This window comes from Gavialis gangeticus, unplaced genomic scaffold (genome assembly GCF_001723915.1).
Source record: "Gavialis gangeticus isolate Ggan-Ray unplaced genomic scaffold, GavGan_comp1, whole genome shotgun sequence".
Lineage (NCBI taxonomy): Eukaryota > Metazoa > Chordata > Crocodylia > Gavialidae > Gavialis > Gavialis gangeticus.
Window position 1 is genome coordinate 184,509,503 of NW_017729032.1, and position 27,467 is coordinate 184,536,969.

The 27,467-nt window shown below is 41.1% G+C and overlaps 1 protein-coding gene across 8 annotated transcripts in view; it reads left to right on the plus strand.

The window, feature by feature from the left end:
• CNKSR2 (connector enhancer of kinase suppressor of Ras 2) overlaps window positions 1-27,467 on the plus strand; it is a 476,383-nt gene that overhangs the window by 322,192 nt on the left and 126,724 nt on the right. For all 8 annotated transcript variants that reach the window (XR_002098973.1, XM_019524928.1, XM_019524929.1 and 5 more), the window contains 5 exons: window positions 9,768-9,816; window positions 12,082-12,254; window positions 15,121-15,194; window positions 17,466-17,537; window positions 24,086-24,153. Coding sequence is in view for 7 of the 8 variants with exons in the window: in XM_019524928.1 (XP_019380473.1) it covers window positions 9,768-9,816; window positions 12,082-12,254; window positions 15,121-15,194; window positions 17,466-17,537; window positions 24,086-24,153 (436 nt within the window). In the remaining variant the exon portion in view is untranslated. The remainder of the gene's footprint in view (window positions 1-9,767; window positions 9,817-12,081; window positions 12,255-15,120; window positions 15,195-17,465; window positions 17,538-24,085; window positions 24,154-27,467) is intronic.

Here is a 27,467-nt window from a genome sequence, read left to right on the forward strand (position 1 = left end):
CTGCGCATGACGCTGTGGCACTTTAATTAGAGTGGCTGTCTGGGAACCACCCTAATTAAAATGCCCCTTCCCCCCAAGCATATATATAGGCAGCCTAAAAGCCTGTATCAGAGGGGTGAGATTCTGGAGACCATCTGAAAATATTGTCTGAACACACAGGTAGAAAAGCATATATAAAAGGACTTTAGAACTGTTATAATAGAAATTTTTCAATCAACCAAAAACACCAAGTACTAGAAAAATGTCTAATAATTATCAGCAACGTGTGTAATTTACCCAGATATCAGCTTTTCTATGTGTAATAGAATGAGCTAGTAGTCACTTATAGTATACAGAAATGTAGTGAACTGTTCTGCTGAAGAAGAAACAGAGAAAAATCCTCTTATGGCAACAGAGAAGAACTGTAAATCTTCCCTAGGTGCCTCAACTTTCAGCCTCAGAAAAATTGAGTTGAGCCTACATAAATCCAATAAAGAAACTGCCAACTTCTTTACTAACTGAACTAAGCTCTTCAGAAAATGCAGGTAGATGAATTACATAAATTGTTCCCAAGCTCCTCCTCAGCACCCGCTCAAAAAAAAAAAAAAAGAAAAGAAAAGAATAATTGAGTGGAACATCTGTGAAGAAAAGGGAAGAGACAAATTGCAGCCTGTAAATTGATTCTTTCATAACTATTCTAGGAGCAGTCAAATTAAATACAAGTCACTGTGGTCAAGAATTATTTCCAACCATGCCTAAGTTATGGCCATTTCAGATACTGTGTTTTTGTAGCTAAACTTAGGAATTCATCAGTGTTACTACCGAGTTCATGTAATTATTAGCATAAATCTTGTGGACACAGATGTCATTCTCTTGTGCCAGTCACATCTGGAATTTTAATTTTAAACTTTAGCTACCCATCTGTGTGCTGGAATGCAGCCAGGCAGTGAGGAAAGGGGATAACTATTCTGGTACTGTAGGTACCACCATATTTATTTGGGTTCAGAGGCTTTTGGTGTGCTTTGCATTTAAAGGGCAGTTACAAGAGCTGCATGGGGCAGAAGTGGCAAACAGTGGTAGTAGCACAAGAGAAAGAAACCAGTGCTCCAGCAAAAGGCAGTGGTCCCTTCCATGCTGACAGAAAAAACGTGATGCCACTGGTCCTGGGTCACTGCTCACTGCTGTCATACCAAGGGGTGGTGGGCCTGGAGCACCATGGGCACATCTACATGAGACACTTTTAACTGCTCAGTAGCATAGTTTATTGCAAAGTAAGCATATGTGTCTGCTTGTTCACATGCTAACTATGCAGTAAACCTTGCTAATCGCAATTAAATTTGCTACCTGCAGATGCAAGTAGCAAATTTACTTTTGATTAATAAAGAGCAGTTACAAGCAGTAGTGCTCATGGCAGTAAAGGGCTATTTTTGATTAATAAAAGGCAGTAGTGCTCATGTAGATGACTGACTCGGAGCAAATCCCCTGCCCCAACAGTAGGCAGCCCCTGGGGGCAGCGTATAATTTGCCAGCCCCAGTGAGAAGACGGTTGTCTCCTGACACCGTGCTCCCTGCCAGTCCCTGGGCCTAGCCCAGGGGGAGCCTAGATCTCTCCCTGGTGGTGGCAGGGGCCCAAATCTACTTCTGCTTCCCTGCATGTGTATACGCCTGCCCAAGAGCATTTACTCACAAGTAGTTCACTTGCTAGTAAACTGATCCCAGATCAAATGAACGTAGACACATCCCATGAGAAGCAAATCCATAGGAGCACGCAGTTATTGTAGACATGAACAAATACTGATGAAAAATAAGTCTCCTTGGTGGTATGGTGTTAATCCCACTGCAGGGGGAGGTTATCCTTTCAGGTTTGCTTCCTCTTGGTCTTATGTTTTATATTACGTTTGCATTGGTTAATGCACAGTTGATTAGGTGAAGTTTTTTGTTGCTTGGTTTTATACATGGTTACATAAATTCTTTGCTGATTGATAGAAGAGTTGCTGCCATGACATGATGGTCCAGCAACAATATGACAGGCAAATTGTTTATCTGCTATCAACTTCCCTCCCTTCTCCAGAGCTCCCTTTTAGACCTCTGTTCTCAACTCTTAACATCCAGTGTGCTTTGTTTCCTTCCTCAAACCTGATGAATCATGCCTTGCATTCAAAAGCTTGTCTAACTGTATTCCAGCTCTGCTGATGGTCCAATAAAAGATATCACCCCCCAAAAAATCCTTCTCTCTTGCTGAACTGAGACATTTGATGAAAATGTGACAATAGTTATACTGCCAGCTGCAGACATTTGCATTTCAGTCAAGTAATTAGAACCCTCTGTAATGTAGCGTTTGTAGTTAAAGGTTGTAAGATAACAGCAGAACATGATGCTTAGCTTTACCTTTAATGCCTTGAGGGTTAATTGTTTTATTGCCCTTCAAAAACTCTGCTTACAAAGATTGCTAGGAGTGTCACTCATTCTTTCTGGATAGAAATCTCAGAACAGTGAAGATTTTTTTTAAAAATACAATAAGATGTAAATTCACCAGTTATGAAGTTATAGTTCATTTCTGTGCTAGATAGAGATAAAGGAGGCACAGTGCGGGTTTTTTTACCTTTAAAATGTGGCTAGTGAAGGAATAAAATGTTTTAAAGATTCTGAGTATAAAAGTGATGGCTTGTTTTAAATAGGAAAACTCAAATCATTCCATTTAAATATCTGGGAGTTATACTCAATGTTTGCTTACTGTACTCAGATCTCAGACAGAACTATCCTAAGTTCAATGTTCATTTCGGAAAAAAAGCTAAAGGGAATAGGTTACATTTTTTAAAGAATTGCTTTGTCTTCTCCCTGTCACTAATGCAAGCCAACTTTGGTGCAGATGAAACCATCTACAGCATCATCAAACTTTAAATTAATTAGCTTTTAGAATTGTATTGATTAACTCTAACAAAGCAAAACTAAACAAATCACCACACATTCATTTTGGAAATGATCAATTATGGGAGCTACATATTTATACATACAGTCACAACCCAATCCTGTGCAATCAAAGATGAAACTTGCATTGCTTTCAGCAGCATGCAGATTCAGGTGCTTAAACCATATTAGTCTGAATTATTACCTACAAACAAGTAAGTATTTTGGTGAGAGAAAATAGCACTGCTATGAATTATGTTTTTAATACTCCTCAAACAGGTGTAATTGTAGGGCTGATGTTGCAATGAAGTTGTGTCATTTAAAGACGCTTATAATTTATCTTTGTCGTTCTGCTTTGGGCATGTGTATCTGTCAGACAGATATATTACTAAAATAGGACATGCTAAATTATCTGAATATCCCAGGAGACACTGGCTGAATCCAGATAACTGAAGTTTAAGATAATCAAGGGCGTTTTCAATGTAATTACAACATAGAAGTGAGGTGGCCCTGCTTCTGGACAAAGGAAAGTTTTGGCTAATTGAAGTAGTAAAATATAGCATAGTAAGAATATAATGATCTTCTGTTAGCATTTGTGTCTGTTTAGGCTGATGTACACATTAATAGTGATGGTACAATTGCCATTCTGGCTAGTACACTGAATAAGAAATAATTATCTTTTGTGCATGAAGACAATTTACACTTAATGTCAAAGTTGTATTCAAAATGAATGAAAAAGAGGAATCCTTGAAAGCTGGCTTAATTACTTAAATTAAGTAATCCAGTGCAAGAGATGGAGCTCAAAGCTAAGTTGATACAATGTTCTCTCTTGCAGGCCGTTAAAAACGTTTCTGGTCTCATGGCCAGAGACAAAATTTTGCAGCAAAATCTTGTTTTAATGCAATTGAATTGTAATGTTTTGCTACAGGGAAAAATAGGGACAAATGATGTTTTTGCTACAGGAAAAGAACATAGTTGAGGAAAATAATATCCAGTAGTTGTTAAAGAGCTACACATTAAACAGTCCAATGCATTCAGCAACAGCATGTGGTTCTAAAAATTGCTGTGATTTCATGAAATACCAATGAAGTAAACAAACATCCTTTTTTCCTACCTTGACCTTAACCCACATTTTTTAGCTCTTACACACACCGTACGTTCATGGTTAAATGTGATTTATTTACATGTTCTGTGCTAAGTAAGAAGCCCTCTTTAAGGTGAAACCAGAGCTAGTATTGTCTTGCATAGAATGACTCAAAGAAAGCCTAAAATCTAAAGCTGAGGGTAATTTCCAAAGCTCATAGGTCACAGATAGGCAACCGCCAACACATGCACCAATTAGTGGCGCACAGAGGCATTTTTGTCCATGAGCTAGACATTGTGCAAGGAAATTGTTTAAAAAAATATATTTTTTTAAGCTGCTGCTCTGGGCTCTCTAGAGCAGCCACAGGTCCCACCGCTGCAGCAGGCACCAGGGGCAGAGTCAGGAGAACACAGGCGGGGGCGGTGTCTGCTAACCCTGTCCCTGGGCTGCGCCCTCCAGCCTGGCTTGGCTGCTGGAGGGGAGCTGCAGGTGAGCGAGGCCAGGGCCAGGGTCCAGATAGGCTCTGTGGAGGGCTACTGTGCTGGAGGCTCCTGGCCAGCTAGGCCCTGAACACTGCCCGGGGCGGCTGTCCCCAAGGCCTGGGCAGCTCCTATGGTGAGGCCCCATGGCCAGACCCTTGCACTGGGGGCAGCTCTGCCTCGCATGCACTGTGCCTCAGGGAGGCTGACCCCAGAGCCAGAAACACCCTCCAAGACCGGCATCCTGCCCCCTGGCCAGGCAGCATCCCCTCATGGGCTGGGCTGGGCCTCACCTTGGATAGCACTGGGTGCCCCCACCCACCTGCCACGGCCTGTACCCACAGAGCCCTGGGGCAGCCCCTGCTTCCCACGTGGCCCCAGCTCTCCTCCAGCTGCCACCTTCCCAAGGGTCCGGCCAGGCCAACATGCCCATACCACCTCCCCCCGCACCTGCTTCTCCCCATGCTGCCTGGACCCTACCGTAAGCATAGAGACCCATTGTGTGGGAGGGTCCTGGCTGGCTTGGCCCCAAGCACTGCCTTTGGCACCACTTCCCAGGGCCTGGGGGACGCTCCCATGGCTGGGCCCTTGCACTGGAGGCAGCTCTGCCCCACTCATGCTGTGCACAGGGAGGCTGAGCCCAGAGCTGGGAGCCCCCTGCACCCAATGTCTTACCCTGGCCAGACAGTGTCCCCTCACGGGCAGGGCAGGGCAGTTGCAGCCCATCCCTGCAGAGCTGTGTGGGCCAGGCCAGGCCGCACTTAAGGTGCCACTCACTGGGCCCCTGCCTGCCCACCATGGCCCGCGTGTGCAGAGCCCCAGGGCATCCCGTGCTTTCCGCCGGGCCCCTGGTCTTCTCCAGCTACTGCCTCCCCAAGGACCTGGCTGAGCTGGCCCAGCCACAGCCCCTCCCCCTGCAACTGATTTTCCCCGTGCTGCCCAGACCCTGCCCCAAGTACCCAGCCTCAGTGCTCAGTGCCTTGGGGCTGCCCCCACGCCAGCTGGGCCCTACCTTCCAGCCCTGGGCCCAGGCTCGCCCCATTCTAGGACCATCACTGCCTCCCTCTGCCAGACACTGCCCTGAACCAGCAGTCCCAAGCCACGGCTAGTAGCAGTGGGAGATGTGGACAGCGAGGGACTCACCCTCCTTCTCTTTTTCCTTTTTTACTTTCTTTTTCTTTCTTTCTTTTTTCTTCTTTTTCTTCTCTTCTCTTTTTTTCTCTCTTTTCTCTTTCCTTCTTTCTTTCCTTTTTTCCTTCTCTTTTTCTCTCCCCTTTTTCTTTTATCTCATTGTTTTTTTCTCTCTCCCTCTTTGTCTTTTTTCTCCTCTCTTTTCTCTCCTCTTTTTTCTCTCCTTTTTTCCTATTTCTTCTTTTTTCTCTGCTTTTCCTCTTTCTCTTCTTTCTTTCAACTTTTTCTCTTTTCTTTTTCTTTTTCCCTTTTTTCGTTCTCTTTCCATCTTTTTTCTCTCTCCTTTCTCTCTCTCTCTTCTCTCTTTTATTGCAACATGCTTAACAAAAAAAGAATACACAAGAACAAAGGTAGTATCTGGAGTTTTATTTATTATTACCAGGTTTAGAATTTTTAGAAAACCTGGTATTTACTGTGGAAAAAAAAAAAGCAACATTTGTGATTGTTAACTACATTAATATGCAATGCATCCTGCCATGTACCCCCTGCTCCCGTTTTGCTTTTCTGGCATGCTGGCACCTTACAAGATAGACATGGTGGGGTTTTTGGCACTCCAACCAAAAACGTTGCCTACCTTTGTCATAGATGTTAATTGAAAAGCTTGCTCCCCTAATCTTCGGGGGGCTTTGGATCAGACTGCAAATTATTACCTCACTGAAAGGACTAATTCAAAACACTGAATTAATTTTATAATAAATCCTTTCTGCTTTGCATTGTCATATAGTCTTTACAGACATGGCCAGTTGCTTAAATTATGTGCTACCCTCTTAAAAACTTATTGTTTTTAGTGACACAAATAGATACCTTTTCATAACAATCTCTTCTGAAAAGGGTGCTGTAGATTGCAAGAGAAGGAAGGTCATTTCTAAAGATCCTATCAGAATAGATGCATTTTATATTGTTTTCCTGTAGTTTAGAAGGCTATCTAAAAGTTTTCTGTAGAAGTTTAAAAAAATAAATCAGCAGTCTCCTTTGTATTTAGACATGTTCATTGTAAAGAAATTTAATGGGAATATCATATCACTTAGTCTGAATTAAGAGGAAGATTTTCAGAAGTATCTAAATGATTCAGGAGTACAAGTCACTTATACTTCTGAAGATCCTACCCATTTTTCCTTCGTGTCAATAAAACTGAATAAACAAGTTCTGTGATCTAATCCCAAGTGTGAGCATACAGATCTTTAGCTATTTGGTGATAACTTCCTACATACATGTTGCTACATACATGTTGCAGAAAATGTGAGGAAGATTCCACTTACTGTACAGTGAAAGTATGCATACAGACACTTATTGTGGAGTAGCTAACATGCTCGAAGGTCATGTACTAGCTCACAGTAGAGTTTTGTGGAGCCACACCCAAAAGATATTTTGTCCTGTAGAAATAGACATGTTTAACTTGATTCACAGCTGGAGATATTAGAATCATAGAAAATTAGGGTTGGAAGGAACCTCATAAGGTCATCTAGTCCAACACCCTACTCAAAGCAGGACCATCCCCAACTAGATCATCCCAGCCAAGGCTTTGTCTAGCTGGGTCTTAAAAACCTCCAAGGATGGAGCTTCCATCACCTGTCTGAGTAACCTGTTCCAGTGTTTTACTACCCTCCTAGTGAGAGAGCTTTTCCTAATATCTAACCTAAACTTCCATTGCTGCAACTTGAGACCACTGCTCCTTGTTCTGTTATCTGCCACCACTGAGAACAGTCCAGCTGCAGCCTCTTTAGAACCACCCTTCAGGTAGTTGAAGGCTGCTATTAAATCCCCTCTCAGACTAAATAAGCCCAGTTCCCTCAACCAGTTCCCTCAACCCTCAACCTCTTCTCATAAGTCATGTGCCCCAGCCTCCTAACCATTTTCATTGCCCTGTGCTGGATTCTCCAATTTGTCCATGTCCTTTCTGTAGTGGGGAGCCCAAAATTGGACACCAGTTCCCCAGATGTGGCCTCACCAGTGCTGAATAGGGGGGAATAATCACTTCCCCATATCTGCTGGCAACACTCCTACCAATGGAGCCCAGGATGCTGTTACCCTGCTTGGCAACAAGAGCACACAGTTGACTCATAGTCATCTTATTGTTCACTGTAATCCCCAGGTCCTTTTCTGCAGAGCTGCTGCCTAACCAGTCAGTCCCCAGCCTGTACCAGTGCATGGGCTTGTTCCTTCCTAAGTGCAGGACTTTGCACTTGTCTTTACTGAACCTCATGAGATTTATTTTGGTCCAGTCCTCCAATTTGTCTAGGTCTCTTTGAATCCTAACCCTTCCTTCCAGTATATCTACTACTCCCCCCAGCTTGGTGTCATCTGCAAACTTGCTGGGGGTGCACTCCATCCCAACTTCCAGGTCACTGATGAAGATGCCTTATATATAAAGCTAAATAAAACATAGTACAAAGTACTGAATCACTGGAGTATTTAAAAACTATTTGTTTTGTTTTTGTATTTATTTTGGTGGGGGGCGGTTTAAATCTCTCAGGGAGTCTTATTGGTGTTCAAGTTTTATAACAGAGGTGACTGTGAAACCTACTAATGCGTATTAAATCTTAATAATCTAGTTCAGAAGTACAAAAGTAATTTCCACCTCGCCTTGCTTCTATGACGACAATTCAAAATGCTGGGATTGGGTTCTAGTTACTTAGTTCAGTCGCAAACAGTTAAAGGGCAGAACTTTCCAGTAAAGAGTCTTTAGTTGTATAAGAGTTTTTCACAAGAGATTTGACAGAGCTCATTGTTGTTTGCTTTTAAGATATAAGTCTGCTATTTTGTCAGATTTCCTACTCATTCCTGTTTTGGACCCCATGTTTTCTTTCAACTTTGCTCTCACCCTTTATTTATACATAATATTTATACATAATATAAAATAGCATAGCAGTCAAATTTTGAACACTGTTGGTATTTCCAAGAAGAATTTCCAGAGTCCCAGAGAGACTTTGCTAGTATCATCAGGGGAAAAAAGCTTTTTTTCATTAATAATGTTAAATAATGTATACACTTAAATCAGATAAAGATCAACTTGTTAATAGAACATCTACTACAACAGTGGTTTTCAAACTTTTCTGTCTGCAAACCCCTTTACCTGCAAAACATATTGCTGCTTGTACCTTCAACACAGCCAGATCCTGGGGGTGGGGAAGAAGGACTTCCCTGCTGGCAGAGTGTAGTGCATGTTGGGAAATACCATCCATCAGAGAAGGGATTCCCCATGTTGATGGAGCGTGGTGCATGCTGAGACCTATCACACAGGTCACACACAGGGGAACAAGCCAAGTCCTGCTCTCGAGCACTGCTCCTATACCCCACAATCCAGAGCCAGGCATCTGCCGTTCTCGGTACCTGCTGCCATCTCCAGTGCTGCCACACAATGCAGGACAGCCAAATGGCAGATCCCTGTGAAGAAGAACCAGCACTGAAGTGTTGGGCCATACCTCTGCATGCATGGCGAGCTTTGTACCCCGCTGCAGCTGCTGCATGGTATTTATATGCTCAGCAGAAACCAAGGCATCACCTGCTCCCTTCCCACAGCACTGCCCCTTGTGACAGTGTAGGAAGAGGGAAGGGGAGCCATTTAAGGTCAGCCTCTGATTAGCTGAATGAGCTTTTCTTCATCCTGATTGGGAGAGGAAGGCTCAGTTTCACTTTTCTTGGCTGCTTGGATAGTTGGAGAAGGGCAGAAGCTGTATTGTTCTAGACTCTACTAAATTATGGATGCTGATTCCATCAGGTTTTTGCCTTCCTCTGTAGCAGAGAGGAGCATGGGTCTCTTCCTTCCATCTCTCGAGTAGCAGCAGGGTGTTGGCTGAACAAATGGACTTCCCACACAAACACACTACAGTGCTAGGAAAGAGTAGAGAAAAACACCTATTTTTAAGGGGAAAAAACTTAGTTGCAGTTGTTGTTCTGCTGGCTGGTTGATTGTGATGTGTTTTATTGGTTTATTTCAGTATCTTGTAAAAGTATGAAATATTTTTTCCCCTGAAGGTCCTACAAATCTTTCTTGCTTTTTGTCCCAAGGTTGTGCTTGATCACTTAAGTATCTGAAATGTTAATTGTTATTTTTCCAAGGAGGAGGAGGGGCTTTGAGTATGTACATTGTTTTTTCAATGCTCTCTTGTGTCTTGATTTACTTGCAGACATTTCAGCAATCTTCTCTACAGCAGAAAACTAAAAAGAAAAACAAAGGTAAATAATGAATAAGTACTTTCTGATACAATGGTAGGAAATAAAACTGAATATTATTGTCTATAATAGTGTAATATTTTAAAGATGATGATGTGTTAACCAACTAAATGTGTTCATTTGACAAAACTGTTCATCCATTTTTAATATTGTGTCATTCTCTCCTTGTGCTTCTCTGTCTATATCCAACTGTTGTCTCTTGTGTTATACTTAGAGTGCATCTTCTTGGGGACTGGGATCATCTTTTTGCCCTCTTTGTGCAATGCTTAATTATACATGGGCTCCTGGTCCACAGCTAGGACACCTAAGTGATGTGGTAATATACATAATAATTATGAATTGTCCTTCTTTGGTTCAGAACACTTTCAGCAGTCTTTTGTAAAGGTATGGATGTATTGCTGAACAGCAGCATGATCCTTTATGTAGGTTTTCATGGCCCCTTCAAATACTTGTAAAGATCATCAGGTCATAGGAAAGTACAGCTGGAAGAGACTCCATGAGGTCCTCTAGTTTAGCTCCCTACTCAAAACAGGATCATCCCTGACTAAACCTTACCAGCCAAGTTCATGTCTAACCTGCTCTTGAAAATTTCCGGAGATGGAGATTCTACAGCTTCTCTAGGCAACCTGTTTCAGTACTTAACCATCAGCAGAGTCATTAAATTCTCCCTAATCTCCAGTATACATTTCCTATGCTGCAGTTTAAGGTTATTGCTGCTAGCCTGATCCCCTACAGCCACAGGCAAAGGTCTGTCTCTGTAATCTCCTTTTAGGTATTTAAATGTTGCTATCAAATCTTCCCTCAGACCTCTCTTCTTCAGACTAAATAATCCTAGTTCTTTCTGCCTTTCCTCATAAGTCACACTTCTCACTCACCTGACATTTTTGTTGCTGTTTGCTGGACTCTTTCTAATTTGTCCACATCTTTCTTTAAGGGTTAGGCCTAAAATTGGACATAGAACTTCATGTGAGGAGGCTTCATTAGTGCCAAGTAGAACAGAAGAATCACTTCTCCTGATTTGCAAATGACATTTTGTTAGTTAAACCCAGTATTCTGTTGGCTTTTTTTGCAACAAGAGCATACTGTTGGCCATGGGCATATCTAAGATGTCATGAAGTGGGGTGCAGCACACTGCATCGCACACCGTGGGAGGATATGGGGGTAAGGCATGGCTGGAATCTGGAAAGGTAGCAGGTACATGACAAAGGAACCCATTACCACTGCTGCTGCTACAGTCCCCAGCTCAGCCCAGGCATGGGGGGAGCCCCAGAGCCACTTCTACTCTGCTCCAGTCAGGGGCTGTGAGGGGTGGCTGTACAGGGTACATCTCTTGGCTGGGGATAGCATGGCAGTGCACAGGATCCTTCTTCCAGTGTCTGCTCTCTGCCCATTCTCCCTCGAATGTCCCCCACTGCTGGAAGAAGGAACGCATGCATCAGCACTGCTGTTTCTGGCTGAGTCTAGCATCCCGTGACTGGAGCAGTGCAGGAGTCACTCAAGGGGCCCTCCCCATGCCTGTCAGTGGTGGGGGATGGGTTCATCACAGTGGAGGAGCAGTTAGAAGAAAAGGAAATCTGCCTTCTGCCACTGCTGTTCCCAGAAGAGCCCAGCACCCCATGCAGCTGCTCCCTGCAGCCTTTGGCTGCATTGGGGCAAGAGTAACTCTGGGCCCAGGAATAGTAGTGGCACTGAAAGGGACATACAGCCACACCCCTTCATCCCACCCTGGAACCACCACTGCTGCTGGCTCCTACTTAGTTTATGCTCCATTGTAACCCCCAGGTCCTTCACAGCTGAAAGACCTGTAAAGTCATCCTTCACTGAATAGTGTTATTGGGAAAAAAGGATATTTTACTTTGTAATTATTATAAGTACCCCTGCCTGTATGTGCATTTGTTTATATTTGCTCATTTGTTTGTATATGTTATGCAATGAACTATCAGAATGTACAGAAACATCAAAACCAAGTTATCTTATTTTTGTACACATTGTCCTCCTATCCTATATAACCTCTCTTCTGTTGTCTACTGCATTTTCTTTGATACATAGATTAGTTTACTGTAGGCTAGGAAGTGTGTCTGTTTTCCTTGCTGTAGACTGCTCTCTTTGTTTAGTATTATAATGTTAGAGAAATTAATTTTGAAGTGTTATATTAATTTTTGTAAAGAGATCAATCCTTTTAGACAAACTGAACATTCCTGACTAGTTCATTAAATGCATAACAAAAGCCCTTTCGTATGTGCTCCTTTTAACTGTTGGCATTTATAGCTCCCATACCTGGTAAGAGCAAAAGGCGGATTTCCTGTAAAGATCTGGGCCGTGGGGACTGTGAAGGCTGGCTTTGGAAAAAGAAAGATGCCAAGAGTTATTTTTCCCAGAAGTGGAAGAAATATTGGTTTGTTCTGAAGGATACTTCTTTATACTGGTATATCAATGAGGAGGTAAGAATAGAAGATGTTTTTTGTTTATGTTGTGTAATGCCAGTGAGTCTCAAGTAGTACTGTTGTCATCAGTTATTTATATTCACCCAAATAATTATTCTGGAATTAACAGAACATGTAGGAAGATGTTAATCATTCATAGGAATTTGCATGGTAGCATAAAGAGGGCAACCAGGGTGCCAACACTGTGGAGGCCATGAAAATATCCACGTGAAACCCCCTGATGCTACTCAAGGTGTCCAGGGCTGCCTTATGTGCCCAGGGCACTCAGACATCCAGTTATGCCTCTGAGGCCCCTGGTAGACATTACAGTTAAGAAGTAATTAACCTATAAGGAGTTAGCATCATGACAAAATGAGAAACCAGCCACAAAAGTATTCTGTAACAATTTTATGGCTGGTTTCCATTGCACCTTAAATTAATGTGCATCAGGATAACCAGACCCAGCTTAAGATGCCAGTGCAGTCCTCTGTCTCGGACCAACAATCAGTTGATTATCAGTTCCAGCCCCAGGACCACAAAGGAGTCTGGAATTGGATCCAGTGGAGTCCAGGGTCTGGGACCAGCAATCAACTGATTGTCCCAGCTGACAACACTAGAGTTTGGGACTGGCCTGCACTAATAGTCAGGGAGTCTGGAATTGGTTCTGGTGTGGTCTTAGAGCTAGGACTGACAATCAGGTGATTGTCTCAGCTCTAGGACTGCACAGGAGTCTTGAACCGGCCACAGCACAATCCCAGGGCTAGGACCTGCAGTTGTCAGTCCAAACTCCAAGACTATTCAGGGATTTTGTACCAGCACTGGTGTGGTCCTAGGGCTGGATCTTTGAGACTGAAAATCAGTCCTGGGGCTACACAGGAGTCTCAAGGGGTCCCAGTGCAGCCCTGGTATTGCACAGGAGTCTTAAACAGTTGATTGTTGGTCCCAACCCAGATGCCACTCCAGTTCAGTTTGGCTGCAGGTACCCAGCTTTCAACTTGCCATTGCAACTTGCCTGGGTTCCTCCTGAACTGACAAGTAGTAATGGTGCCATTGGATATGGTCTCAGAATGGTGTGTCCTGCCATACATCTGTGGCATAGCAGGAGTTACGATTGTTGGGATCAGGGATTTGATCCCATCATACCATTAAATGAATGTGTGCCAGGGGCCTGAGTTTTCAGGATTTGGCCTTTAAAATTTGCCTTTTTAGCATAAGGAAGAACTGCTTATCTCAGTATTACCCTAAGCTCACAGTCTTTCACAAAGTTTCCATTTTCTCATTACTCAAAATTAGAAAAGAAAAGTTAGTCTTGTATCCCTATCATTATAAGCTAGAGATGGGATTACAGTCTTCATTTTATGTACCATTAAAAGTGCCTTATTTAATTGTAATCATTGAAATCAATGACAGTTCCTGAAGCCCTGCAATTACTCAAAACTGGCTTGTTTTTCAATCAGGTTCTATTCTAATGTGTTGTATTTTGATTTTAATTATGATTTAGGTGCTAAATTATATACTCTGTGCTTTCCAAAACAACCATTTGGCTGCCTAAGGTCCCATTTCTGTAAATCATTCCACAGAAGTGCGAATCTGGCTGATTTGTATCATTTACATACTTCTTCCCATTGCAGCTCCAGCTCTGGCTGGGGTGTCAGTCTGGCCTGTGGAGGAGAGCACAGAGCGCATGCTACCTTGGGTTCCTGTCTGGCCATGTAATGGTGGCAGCAGCTTCACCCCTCGTGCCAAGCCCAGAGCTAGTGTCACTGCTGCCACTGTGTGGCCAGTCAGGGGATGGAAGCAGCCTGTGCTCCATGCTCCCTGTACTAGGTTCAAGCAGTGTCCCAGCTGGAGCTGAAACAGGAAGTTAAGTAGTGGCAAGGGGGGCAGGAGACTGGAGCAGGCAGTGATGGTTGCTCTGACTCTGACCCTGTGCTCAGCCACTGCCACTACCCTCCTCCCTCCCCTCTCCTCCCCCCGTTTGTACTCAGATTTAAGATGAAGGGCTTTAACCCCATGTTGAATGGGAAAACTTCTGTTCTGGATTCAAGTAAATCCAATAATTAGTACTTAATAAAAAATTGCATCTGTTTCAATCTGTATACCACCCAGAGCACTGAAGAGCTAAAAGCTTCTCAAAGTACTATATGAAATTGAGTCCCTCAATGCACATGGCACCCCCTGCCTGACCACCCCCCTCCCGCTCCCCCCAGCCCCTTGCAGGTTGGACTCTGCCAGCCTGCAGAGACCTCTTTGCAAAAATGGAAAATCCATGCATTTCTCCATTAAAATGAGAAATCTGCATTTTTCTCAGTAAAAATAGAAAAACTGCCGGGGGGGGGGGTTCTGTTTTCCCATGGGAACTGGATAACCTGGATCCTTGTTTATAAGTGTCCCAAACAATAAAAATGAAGAGCATGCTGCTGTGAAAATATAACTGTATAAATGGTAGAGCTGAGAAAGAACACAAACAAATGGAAAGACAATTATAGAATCATAGAAAATGAGGGTTGGAAGGGACCTCAGGAGGTCATGTAGTCCAACACCCTGCTCCGAGCAGAACCATCCCCAGCTAGACCATTCCATCCAACACTTTGTCTCCCAGGTCTTAAAAACTTCTAAGGATGGAGATTTGCACAACCTCTCTGGGTAGGCTGCTCCAGTGTTTTACTACTCTTTTAATTCAGTAGGCTGGAAGAGCTCATACTTGGATTAGGTCATGAAAATCAAGAGCACAGATGGATTGGAGACCAAAATAATCAGGAAAGCCATAAGGCAAGGATGGCTTGCCACACGTACAAAAGAGACTATACAAGATTATACAAAAAACAGATATTTTTTCCATACACCTCAATAATCTGAGTAACATCTAGAACTGTCTCCATAGGATGAAAAAGCAGAAGGATTCATCAGCCTACCTGAATTTAAAATTGATAGAGCCAGTGAATGCCGCAAGAAATAGTAAGTGCGTTTAAAATTATACGGTACAATGAAAAGAGAAAAAAGGAAGAACCCTTTAAGGGGTGAATTTTTCCTGATTCATAACCATGTGGGATTTTCTTCTAAAGCTGATTATTTATATCAGTAAAGTTTCTTTGCATTGTTAGATTCTGCAATAAAAATCAAACATTTAAGTGCACAGTAGCTATCTGAAGTTTGCTTTAAAGGTATTGATGGCTTTTCTGTAAATATGTAGCTGTAGTTTTGTGTAATTATTTTAATATCAATAGCAGTGTATTTGCAAGAAGCAGATTAATTGGAGTTTATTGTCATTCTCAAGTAAGCATTTCAAATATAAGATTAATGAAAGGCCTTTAGAGGAGATGTTCAAATCCATGTCAGGCACAAATCTTAACTTTTTTCAAGACTAACTAGAGAAGTTTTCAAAATTCATGCTGCAGCTGTCTGTTGGCATTAAAAGTTTGTCCTGACTTAGAGGAAACTAACTGAAGCCAATAGTTCAGCACCTACTTATCTGCATTTGGGATCTGACCTGAAGCTCTAAAATGACTTTCTCTCTAGTTTATGCTTTTGGTGTATATATGTATCTGTTTTTCCATGAGTATGCATGTACCTATACGTGTTCAGGATCATTACCACTGAAATCTTTGTGCATTGCTTGCTAAATGGAATTTTTCATGTTTGTTCTTTCTCTTTTTCTTTAACGTTCAGCTGACATCATTGTCACTGTCGGTGACTTTCAAATTTTTTTTTTTTTAAGCATGTTTTTCTCCTTTCAGGTTTTCCAAGTGTGATTGAAATAGTGTAAACTGCTGAAAAAGTAATCATTGCCTGTGATGATTTGCATTCTCATTTAAAAAGAAAACTCATTCTTTTCCTTTTAGTTTAAGCTTCCTTAAATAACAAAGAAAAATAAAAATATTTTAATAAAAAAAATTACATTTTTAAATAAAACTATAAAGAATGTGTCGAAAATAAAAATGTATTTTATATTTTTGTTTTTTCCTGTATTTCTGTTTTTTCATTAATGCAGTATACACCTGGCTATGCTTTATTTAATTTCTTGTTTGTGAAACAGCATTGCTGATGATTTCCACTAATCCCTGATAATTTCAATTCATTTAAATTTTTCACTCTGTGTGCTTTCTACAGGATAGTAGAACAAATAAGGTTATTAATTTTTTTGACTGAATGGGAAATAAAGCAAATAAGGTAGCTAGAAATTAGATGACAGATGTTACAACAATTTTACTGAAGTCAAGTTTTGGGTCTCAACAACTTGATTATATCTTTTTTTTAACAGAACAGATGCTGCTAAACATCTGTTCTCACTTGTGTAACATTGTGATGTACTAACACATAGAAAAATCCTTTTCCTCTCTCTTTACAAGTTGCTTTCCCTGCTTTCTGTTAATATTTAAAGATATTTAAAGACCAGATGTTTTTTACAAGAATTGTTCTTCCTTACAAATAAGGACAATGCACTGAATATAAAATAGTGTTTTCTTTTAAAATTTGAGTTTGCTCAGCACTTTTGCTTATTTTAAAATGGTCTTTAAAGCCATTTTTTTAAGTATTTCTCTATTGTAAATTAATATAACTTTGACATAAGTATCCATGTATTTTTTACTTATTAAAATTATATTCATACTTTGCTTAAAATTGCTTTTAGTAATTTATCCTACATAATATATCATATATTAAAAAACTGTTAACATTCAGTCATGTTGATTACTTTGGCAGGAAGGAACAATGACATGCTATTGCCCATCATTCTCAATGACCTCAGAAACACCCTGTTGATGTGCTACTGCTTATCAAAAATCAATCACCACATCACGTTTTTCTATTTGATTTTCTTTTGTTAGAGCTAAAGTGAATACTGAAGGCACTGACATTTTGAAAAGTTGTAGGGACTGAGATTTTCTGCTATATCAAGTAAATATTTCAATCAGTATTCTGCCTAGAAACACTTTTAACACTTCCACCCATGCACACACAATTGTCTAACAGTTCCTTAACACCCATTATGGAAATGCCTGTTGTACTGACTCTTTCTACTTTTGTTTGTAGGCAGATGATACTTGTCTTTATAATCAGAGACAGCTAGATGGATCCTAAAAGTTATGAGATTTTCCAGAATGTCCTTTGTTTTCCTAATCAACTAAGCAAGTCTCAACTCATTAAGTAACTTGAGTGCCTATCTAAACCTTGAAAAGGAAAGGTCATATGATTACTGTTTATATCACTGTGTTTTTTTCTCCCCCACAGTGCATTCAAAGCCTGCCATCCTAAGATCAAAAGTTTTTATTTTGCTGCTGAACATCTGGATGACATGAACAGGTAACAAAACCCAATGCAACTGTATAGAAAACCACTTTTGAGTATAATGCTTTACTCTGAAGGGCATGATAACATGTTATAGAGTTGTCTTCATTTTAATGTTAAGTTTGAGGTGCATATAGGGCATCTTATTTCTTTCAGATGAAATCATATTTTTAATATTTTTAATATATATGCCAAAATGGTCTCACAGATCTTATTGAAACTTTTAAAAACAAATTCACCTTTGAGATTAAATAGATCTTCACAACTGTCAACCAAATAGGAAGGCTCAAAGAAGTAAAACCAAGGTTTTCATCAATATTTCTTTGAAGCAATGCCAACAGTGATTATGTTTTCATACACCATGGCTAAAGAAAGCAGAACTCCTCAGGATTTTCTGTTCAGAAGATAAAGTAACTAACATTATTGTAAAAATGCTACTTTGGGGCCTGATCCAGCATAGATGCTGAGGGCCCACAACTGAGAGCTTAGCATATAACAATAGTCAAAAATCACTCTTTGCAATGGGCCAACTCAAGGCTTAAGCTCTCTTAACTCCTCAAAATCCCATTTTGAAAAGCTGAATACTTTAACTGGGAGAGTGATACTGTCCTGATCACACAGGAAGAAAGGGTAGATGCAAGGGATATGATTTAGGCTTTATTCATTGTTGGAAACCACTGCATATGGAGGTTGAGAGGCTGGGAAAAGGGAGTTGGAATTTTTGTCCACTTCTGTGATCTTATTAAATGCTTTAATTTTCAGAAAGACTTAAGCAAGGTATACCTTTAACTTGTTTGAACGGACAGTATGAAAACACTGGGATTTCTATGTCTATTAATGTGTTTACTACTGTATCTTTTTTATTTTCCCCAAACATCAAATGGAATCCATTTATTATGACAAATATAATGGAAGCCAAATATATAGTCAAAGAAACTGAATTAAAGTTTCCCATCTTAAATTGAGAATCCTGCTCCCTTGGGCTTATGTGTGAAGACAACACTGACAAGTAAGATGATGAATACCTTTCTAAATTAAATATAAAAGACAAGCAAAGACAATCCATGTAACCAGCTCATAAATACTTTAGTAATGTTGACACCTTTAATATATTTGCCATGTTCAGCTGCTTTTGGCAACTCAGTTTCAGAAAATTTCCATTTCTTGCTGATGACATTTGACCAGAAAGTAAATTAGTTTTATATTTACCATTATTTTTATTCAAATATAGGTATCTGGTAAAGTTTTCAAAAGCAGCTATGTCAGTTGTGAGCTTTTGAAAGTCTTTTGCAATCAGAGGGACTTTGAAACCTTATTCTTTGTAAAGTTTTTGCATTTGGTTGACAGTTATACAATTCTGCTAGATAGACTAGTCACTAAGAATGCAGTTCACTAAAAATTGAACAAAATGTCCTCTGCAATAATGAAATTCTATCCTGACCATTCTAAAAATACTGTGAGTTTGAACACAAGTTAAATTTACATCGCTAAACCAGCATTGTGTGAAGAGGTGCCCTGTCTCTGAGGTTAAAAGTATATGCTATGCCAAATAGATCACAAAATTAAATAATGCATTAAAAAGTAAAAAAAAAATTAAAAAATGTTTAAATGGTCTTGGACTAATCTTAGTAATTTGATTTACTTCTCTTTTTCAAACTTTCCATCATAATTGACTTCTTTACATTTTAATTCATAAAAAAAATTAGACTGAAATCTGCTCTCATCTTTTTACACATTTAAATACAAACTATCGTCACCAAGTTCCATAAAGTTGATTAAAATACAGAGCTAGTATATGAAAGTAGTTGCCATTTAATAACAAGTTTCACATCCTGCACTAGTCCTGCTATGTGAAGATATTCTGAAACATTTTTATTAAAAGAAAAAAGATTCAGTCATTTCTGTTCATTTTTCTTGTCAAGTTTCTGACATGTGCTTTTATTATACATTATGCAGTTCTTTTCAGCACAGTTTGTACCATGTACTTCAGGCAGAGAAAAGTAAGTAGGAAATGCCTAAAAACATAGCTTTACTGAATGCTAGGAATAGTTAAATTTCAACATCAATTATTTAATTAAGCATTTTTAGTGGTTAAAGATATGTACATGAACAAGGTACATGAATAATATGTGCATTTATGCATACACAGTCCTATGCCTGCAAAATATGCATGTTAGAATGCATACAAGCAGTCCTTGACTTACGACTGTTCGAGTTATGGCAAACGGCACTTACAACCTTTATAAATTTCCATGCTGTTTTGAGGTTCCAATGTGGGTTTTGAATTTATGACCCTCAACACAGCTGCTTCTAGCTCATAGGTCCCTTGTGGTGGTGGGGAGAAGGGAGGGAAGGGCCGTGGAAGGGCAGATCAATGTCCCCACAAAGAGGGAGGGGCTGGGGCTGAGACAGGAGCTGGGGCAAGTGCTGCCCAGCTGGGTTGGTGGGGGGCGGGGCGCTCCCAGAATAGTGGTGCGCACCAGCAGGAGCCACCTCACCCACTCCCCACACCCCTTCTGCCCTGGCTGGGCACAGCTTGCCCCAGCCCCTCCCTCACTGTGGGGGTGTTGATCTACCCCCCCACACTCCTTCCCTCCCTCTCCACAACAGACTTACCAGCTGGATGCAGCTGTGTCAAGCTTTGAACAGGAACCAGTCCCCCTTTGATAACATTGTTCCTGTGGGAAAATTGGTTCTGAGTTACGTTTCATCTTAAGACTCAGTATTCAGGAACCAATTCCGTCATAAGTCTGAGGGCTGCCTGTAGTCTTGTTAGTGTTTAAAGGATAGTGTCAGTTGTTATCAGCCAGCATAGCTCTGTTAGTCAGGGGTATGAGGAGCTTGATTCCTTACTGCTGTAGCTGTACCAGCAGATGCCCCAATGTAGGGGCTGTTATATTAGAAAAACTGCACTTTTATCAATATAACTTGCTTTGTTGAAGGGGAGAGGGAGGAAGAGAGGAAAGTAGAATATTGTACAAAGTAAAAGCACACTTTGCCATTTTAGTTTCCTCACAGTAGATATTCCTTTACCAGGAGTCAGCAACTTTTTTGGGCAGAGTGCCAAAAACACCTGCAACCCCAATTTGTAAGATGTTGGTGTGCCAGGGGCAGACAGAGGAGGAGCTGTAAGGGGCCCAATCCTTGTTATGGCAGTGCACCCCGGCCCCTTCTCTGCTGTCTGCCCCAAGGCATGCATGCCAAGAAAAATGCTTTCATGTACCACACTCTGACACCTGTGCCAGGGGTTGCCTACCCCTGTCCTATACTATTAAAGAGCTCCTAGTACAGGCATGGCCTTACTTTTCTAGTTAATGTCCTAATCCTGTTATTTGGGTAACTTTTATTGCCTATGATCATCTTTTATGCTTCTTGGTGCATTTACTATGTATTTGCTAACCTGATCCTTTACTTAAAGAGAAATGCTCTTCTTTCTTGGTTGATGAGATCAACATTTAGCTTACCTTTAACATTTTTCCCCTTTTGAAAACTATGTCCTTGTCAAAACAAACAGTTATGGCTAGGTTAAGATACCATCTTCAGGGCTAAAAGCCACATCATAGGTAAATTTGGGGCAGGATAATATTCTGAATGTCTGTGTTCATATCCTACTGTGCCATTGTTCTGCCTTCTGGAAGCTAGACAAGTGTTTGATATTTACAAACATCTTCCTCCTACAGCTACTCCCTTCGGACCAAAACAAAGGGGAAAAGTATAATTTTGGAATTAGCCATATTAAAATCTTTCTTAAAGACTTCCAGACTTGAGGCCTCCTTTAAATTTCCAGTAATAGCATCTCTGTATTATGGTGAGAGTACAAATGGTTACTATTGTTGCTTGGACCCTTCAGGGCATCAGTTCGTTTTCTGGCTCTGAACATTACATATTCTGTTGTGTAGAATAAGGTAAAATAATAATTCATTTTGATGTATGCAACTTCATATAAAAGTTATTAAATATATGACATTTATATACACAAAGGTTTGAGATCAGTCACAAAATTCCTTGCTTTAGATGTTTGCAAGGGATATGCAGCAACATCACTAGGCGTGAATGAGAGGGGCACCCACCCCGGGTGCCAAGTTAGAGGTGGCGCTGGAATCACCCCCCTCTCAACCCTACAGAGCTCATGGTCTGTCAACATTACCATGCCAGGACTTCTGAAACAGTTCCCAACTAGTGTTGTTTTAAGAGTCACAGAGCCAGGGCAGGCAAACACCACCCCCACCCCCCCTTCCGAATAAACACTGGTTATGAAGATCTAGTGTACGAGCCAGGGAAGGTAGACTGTATCACAGAATTTTCAGAATTTTTTCAAGCATATTTTTACTATATCTTTTCATATTTGTAACAGAACAATATACATCTGTGCCAATGAATACTAATTGTCTTTGTAACTTAATAACCCCTAACATCTCTCCGTGATAATGGAGTATTTTATTCCTTTTATTTTCTTCAGAAGGGTTTTACAATTTCCCCTGCAGTCTATTGCAACAGGTTTCATTCTGACCACTGCTTATACACAAAAGTGTTCTGATCCTTATTGAGAAATTTAACATAGCTAAAGGAGCTTTGCTTGTGGGACCACGTGTTTATGTGCAGTGTCTTTTTTACATTACCATATAAGTTGCAGAAGTCAAAATTGTCCTTTTAGCACCCAAATTTACAAGCCACTCAGGAAGAAATGGTCCTTAAGTTTTTTGCTTTATTAAAGCATGCAGGAGAGAATTTCATTTGTTCCACTTGTATAGGAGTCTATAGTAGGTAGTATTCCAAATCATGGAACTGGTAATTAGATGTTTTAAATCAGTAATTGTGGATCAATACGCTGTATTTCTTCAAGTTTGTCATGAGATTGCATTTCCAGTAAGCAACATTTTCTGGCAACAAAATTACCTGCTTTAAAAGTAGGTAATATCATTTAGTTATGGGAGACAACATCTGTGTCACAAACAAGCCTCTATCATTTTTGTCTAATACACCATGGGCAGAAATGGCTACGTCGGTGCAGTCAACTAAAGTAGAACTCTTTCCTGGGCCTTTGTGATGAATTTAATGTAAAGTCTGGATGTCACTCTTCTGGTGATTTAAGATGTGACTACTTCTACATGGCAGCATTGGTTGATTTGTGTTTTCTGCCTTAAGACTCCAATTATTTTTTTTAAATGTACAGCAGCTATTAACTACAGTACCTGAAAGTTTAAGTTCCTTCATTCTGTCGTCTTTTTCTTCTATCTGTCCCATGGTAGCATTAGCTGTTAATATCAGATGTTTCATCCTTGCAACAAGAGTAGTGTTGTTACTGCTCTTCTTAACATAGAGCAATTGATGGACCCTATCAATTATCAAACACCACACCATGGTCTTTATTTCAGTGAGAGCTACTGAATATCATGATCTGATGGCTTGGTTACCACCCACTGAAATCCCTTCTAAACTTCATGTTTGAGAACACTTGCAAAGGATGCTATCTTCACTTGTGGGGAAAATACTGGATTCTGCATGCTTCCATACAGTATGCAAAGAAAGCCCATCCTTTGCAGTTTTCTGAATACTTTCTTCCAGTAAGAAAAATATTAATTTTTGTTGTCCTTCTCATTTTATTATATGCCAGCTTACTAAAACTGTAGTAAAGCTACTAGCTTAAAAAGCAAGGTCTGCTAAAACTCAGCAATGGTATGGCTTGGGTAAATAATTCCAGATTTACCAATGGGAGGTTGTCATGTTGGTTTAAAACCTCATTGATGGAGGAGCTGATATAGAGTGAACAGTTGGAAAATGAATACACTGAAAGCCCCCTGGGGGTTAGAGGGCAGGTTGAAGCAATGTATAGCTACAGGCAGCTGAATGTCTGTTTGACAATGACAGCATTGCTAAATGAAGAGAATAACTGTAGTTTATTTTTTAATTCACTCCGCTTATGGAAATACATTTTTCAGGTCTAAGTAGAGGTTAGTGTCTTAAACATGAATTGTGTTTTGAGGCAACTACCTTTCCCTCCCTTTGCCTTCTCAACTCAAACACAAAAGCAGGTTCTGAAGTATTCCCATCTCTTTGTACTCTGCACTGTAGGTAAGCTTTAAAAAACATAATGTCATAATTAAACACTCCCTGTCTGTTTAGAAATAAACCTATTCTTTTGACTACTTGGTTCTGATCTTTTCCCCTGCTAAGATGCCAAATCAGGCCTCAAAGTATTGCTTAAAACAGCATTTGTTCTTGAGAAGTCAGAACAGTGGGTGTATTGGTATGGTGGCACATGTGAGAGCAGTAAGTTTAATAGGTCTTTAATTATTTCAGAATCTTTTACTTTACAGATCTTTGCCATCATTTAAGCTTTTCTATTTGAAACAGAATCTTTGGTATGGAAACAATTTGTTCAGCAGCAAAATTATAGATCTTTGGAGTCACCATGAATAAAAGTATCACAGAAAACAGCTGTCTTATATGTAAAATAACAGTGTCCTGTATCTTCTTCAGATGGCTTATAACTTCATTTTAGTAGCAAAGTCCCCAAGTTAATAAGCTGAATTAGTATCATTCCTTTTTTAATATAATTTCAGATGGCTAAACAGAATTAACATGCTTGCTGCTGGCTATGCAGAGAGAGAGAGGATCAAACAGGAACAAGGTACAGTGTTGGTTTTTTTTATTATTTTGGTTGCTTCATTCAGTTCTCTATCTCAGCTGAACCATTCTTTTTTCCATATCTTATAGGTTCATTCCCACTATCTAAAAAAAGTCACAAATGGGTCTCGCTGCTTTGGGGGGGTTTTTTGTTTTGGTTTGTTTTTTCCCCCTTCAATCACAAGGAGGTTCCTTTTCACTGGGAGGTTGATGTTTGATTTCTAGGGGACCAGAGAGGAGGAAGCAATTCTGTATGTATTAGGAACAAAAAAAATTCTTCCAAAGCCTGTTGACTTAATTTGCTTACCATAAAGACTTTAATGCTCGGCTTCAATTTTTTACACTTCTGCTGCTTCCATTAGACTGAGATGTGTGACTTTATCAACCCATTTGATATAGCACATTATTTTTAAGAGTGGCAGATTTATAGAATCAATACTGTACTTATGCAATGCCTGTCCACATAACATTAGCTTTCATGACTAATATTCATGGATAAAAAAATAAATGTAAAAAAATTGAGTCTATCAAATGGCATGATCTTTAGTGCTTTAACTTAGAAATAATTGCAGAAAGTAGAAAAGAGAATGGGGTAGTATTTCATCATGATACAAAATAGCTTTCTATCCAAAATCCTATAAAATTGTTGCACAAGGCCACAGAAAAGCTATATTTGCCCACCTGGTCTTATGAATGCATACTGTCTTTTATATGGCAGCAGACCCAAGAAAATTAGAGTAGCCTTGATGATAAAAAATTTGTGGAGATGTGTTCTCCACCCATGGATCATTAAATTGGAACACCAGGGTTTATAATTCCTCTTACATTGCTGAGCCTTCATCTGTGAGACTGTTTTTGCCTTTGAGGCACATAAAGCCCAGAGCTGTGAATCATGGAAGAAATATGAAATGTAAAAATGTTAAGACATTTTAAATGAAAAGATATACTCTCTTACGTAGCTCACTAAGATTTACAGCTTGTCAAGGCACTTTTCAAAGATCCTAGGGCATTAACTATTTCTGTTACAGCAGCCTAATGATGGCCTTGCCTTTCAGTTCCTGAAAGGCAAACAGTTCATGGGAAGCTGTGAGAAGAAAGCTTAAGATTCATAGATTCATAGACGCTAGGGCTGGAAGGGACTTTGGAAGATCATCAAGTCCAGCCCCCTGCCCTAGGGGCAGGAAGTCAGCAGGGATCATAGGATCCCACCAAAATAAATTTCCAAATGTCTTTTGAAGGCATTCGAGGTAGGCGCTTGAACCACCTCCAACAGCAGTCTGTTCCAAACCTTTGGGGCTCGTACAGTAAAGAAGTTCTTCCTTATGTCCAGCCTGAAATGGTCATGGAGGAGTTTGTGACCATTCAATCTTGTCAGCCCTTGGGGCGCTCTGGTGAACAGACGTTCCCCCAGATCCTGGTGAGCACCCTTGATAAACTTATAGGTGGCCACCAGATCACCCCTGAGGCTGCACTTTTCCAGGCTGAAGAGTCCCATGGCTCTCAGCCTCTCATCATAAGGTCTGTATTCCCAACCTCTGATCATGCATGTGGCTCTCCTCTGCACTCTCTCAAGCTTCTCCACAGGCCAACTACAACTGGATTTACTTGAGAAGCATCTATGGATGCAGGCCAGTATTTTGCTCACTTTACTAGCCACAGCATCACGTTGAAAGCTCATGTTCATCTTGTGGTCAATCATCTGGTGGACAGCTAGGCCCAGGGTCAGAGAGGACCCAGACAGGGAACTTCTGGTGGCACTGGATGTGTTCAAATCAGCAGGTGCCAGAGGACTGGAAAAGGGCCAATGTGGTCCCTATTTTCAAAAAAGGGGGGAAGGAGGACCCAGGAAATTATAGGCCTGTTAGTCGTACCTCAGTCCTGGGGAAGCTCTTTGAGAAAATTATCCCACAGGTGTTGCAGTGGACGTAGTCTTTCTGGACTTTAGGAGGGCCTTCGACACTGGCTCTCACCCCATTCTCACTAAAAAATTCGGAGATTGTGGTCTTGATGCCTACACAGTCAGATGGGTCACCAGTTGGCTGGAGGGTACCCAGAGAGTGGTGGTGGACGGGTCATTTTCGACCTGGAGGGATGTGGGCAGTGGGGTACCCCAGGGCTCGGTCCTCAGGCTCCACTGTTCAATATCTTCAGTGACTTGGACAAGGGGGTGAAAAGCACCTTGTTCAAATTCACGGATGACACTAAGATGTGGGGAGAAGTGGGCACACTAGAAGGGAGGGAAAAGCTGCAATTGGAGCTAGACAGGTTATGGGTGGGCAGATGAGAACAAGATGGGATTCAGTACTGACAAGTGCAAGGTGCTGCACCTGGGGAGGAAGAACCAGCACCATACCTACAGGCTGGAGAACTCCCTTCTTGTAGGCACAGAGGCAGAAAAGTGTCTTGGAGTCATTATATACTCCAAGATGAACATAGGCCACCAATGTGGGGATGCAGTCAGGAAGGTTAACTGCACCTTATCATGCATCCACAGATGCATCACGAGCAGGTCCAAGGAGGTCAGGCTGCAGTTGCAGTACTGTGTCCAGTTCTGGGCGCCGCACTTCAGGAGGGATGTGGACAACATCGAGAGGGTCCAGAGGAGGGCCACTCACATGATCTGGGGGCAGCAGGGCAGGCCGAACGAGGAGAGGCTACAAGACCTGAACCTGTTCAGCCTCCACAAGAGAAGTCTGAGAGGGCATCTTGTGGCCATCTATAAACTGGCCAAGGGAGACCAGCAGGCAATGGGAGAGTCCCTGTTCCCCCGAGCACTACTGGGAGTAACAAGGAATAATGGCCATAAGTTGATGGAGAGTAGATTCAGGCTAGATATCAGGAGGCACTACTTCATAGTCAGGGCAGCTAGGATCTGGAACCAACTTCCAAGCGAAGTGGTGATTGCTCCTACCCTGGGTGTCTTTAAAAGGAGGCTAGATAGACACCTTGCCAGGGTCTTTTGACCCCAGCATTCTTTCCTACCCATGGCAGGGAGTTGGACTTGATGATCTGCTCAGGTCCCTTCTGACCCTACCAACTATGAAACCCCCAGGTCCCTTTCATCTGTAGTGCTAACCACCATAGCACTGCCGAGCCTATAAGCGTGCTGCAGGTTTTTCCTCCCAAGGTGGAGAACCTTGCATTTTTTGGTGTTAAACACCATCAGGTTTTCATCCACCCAATTCCTGACCCTGTCAAGGTCTGCCTGTACCACCATTCTGTTCTCAGGTGTGGATGCTTTACCCCAGAGTTTGATGTTGTCGGCAACCTTGGACAGTCTGCTTCTGACACCAGTGTCCACATCATTAATGAAGATGT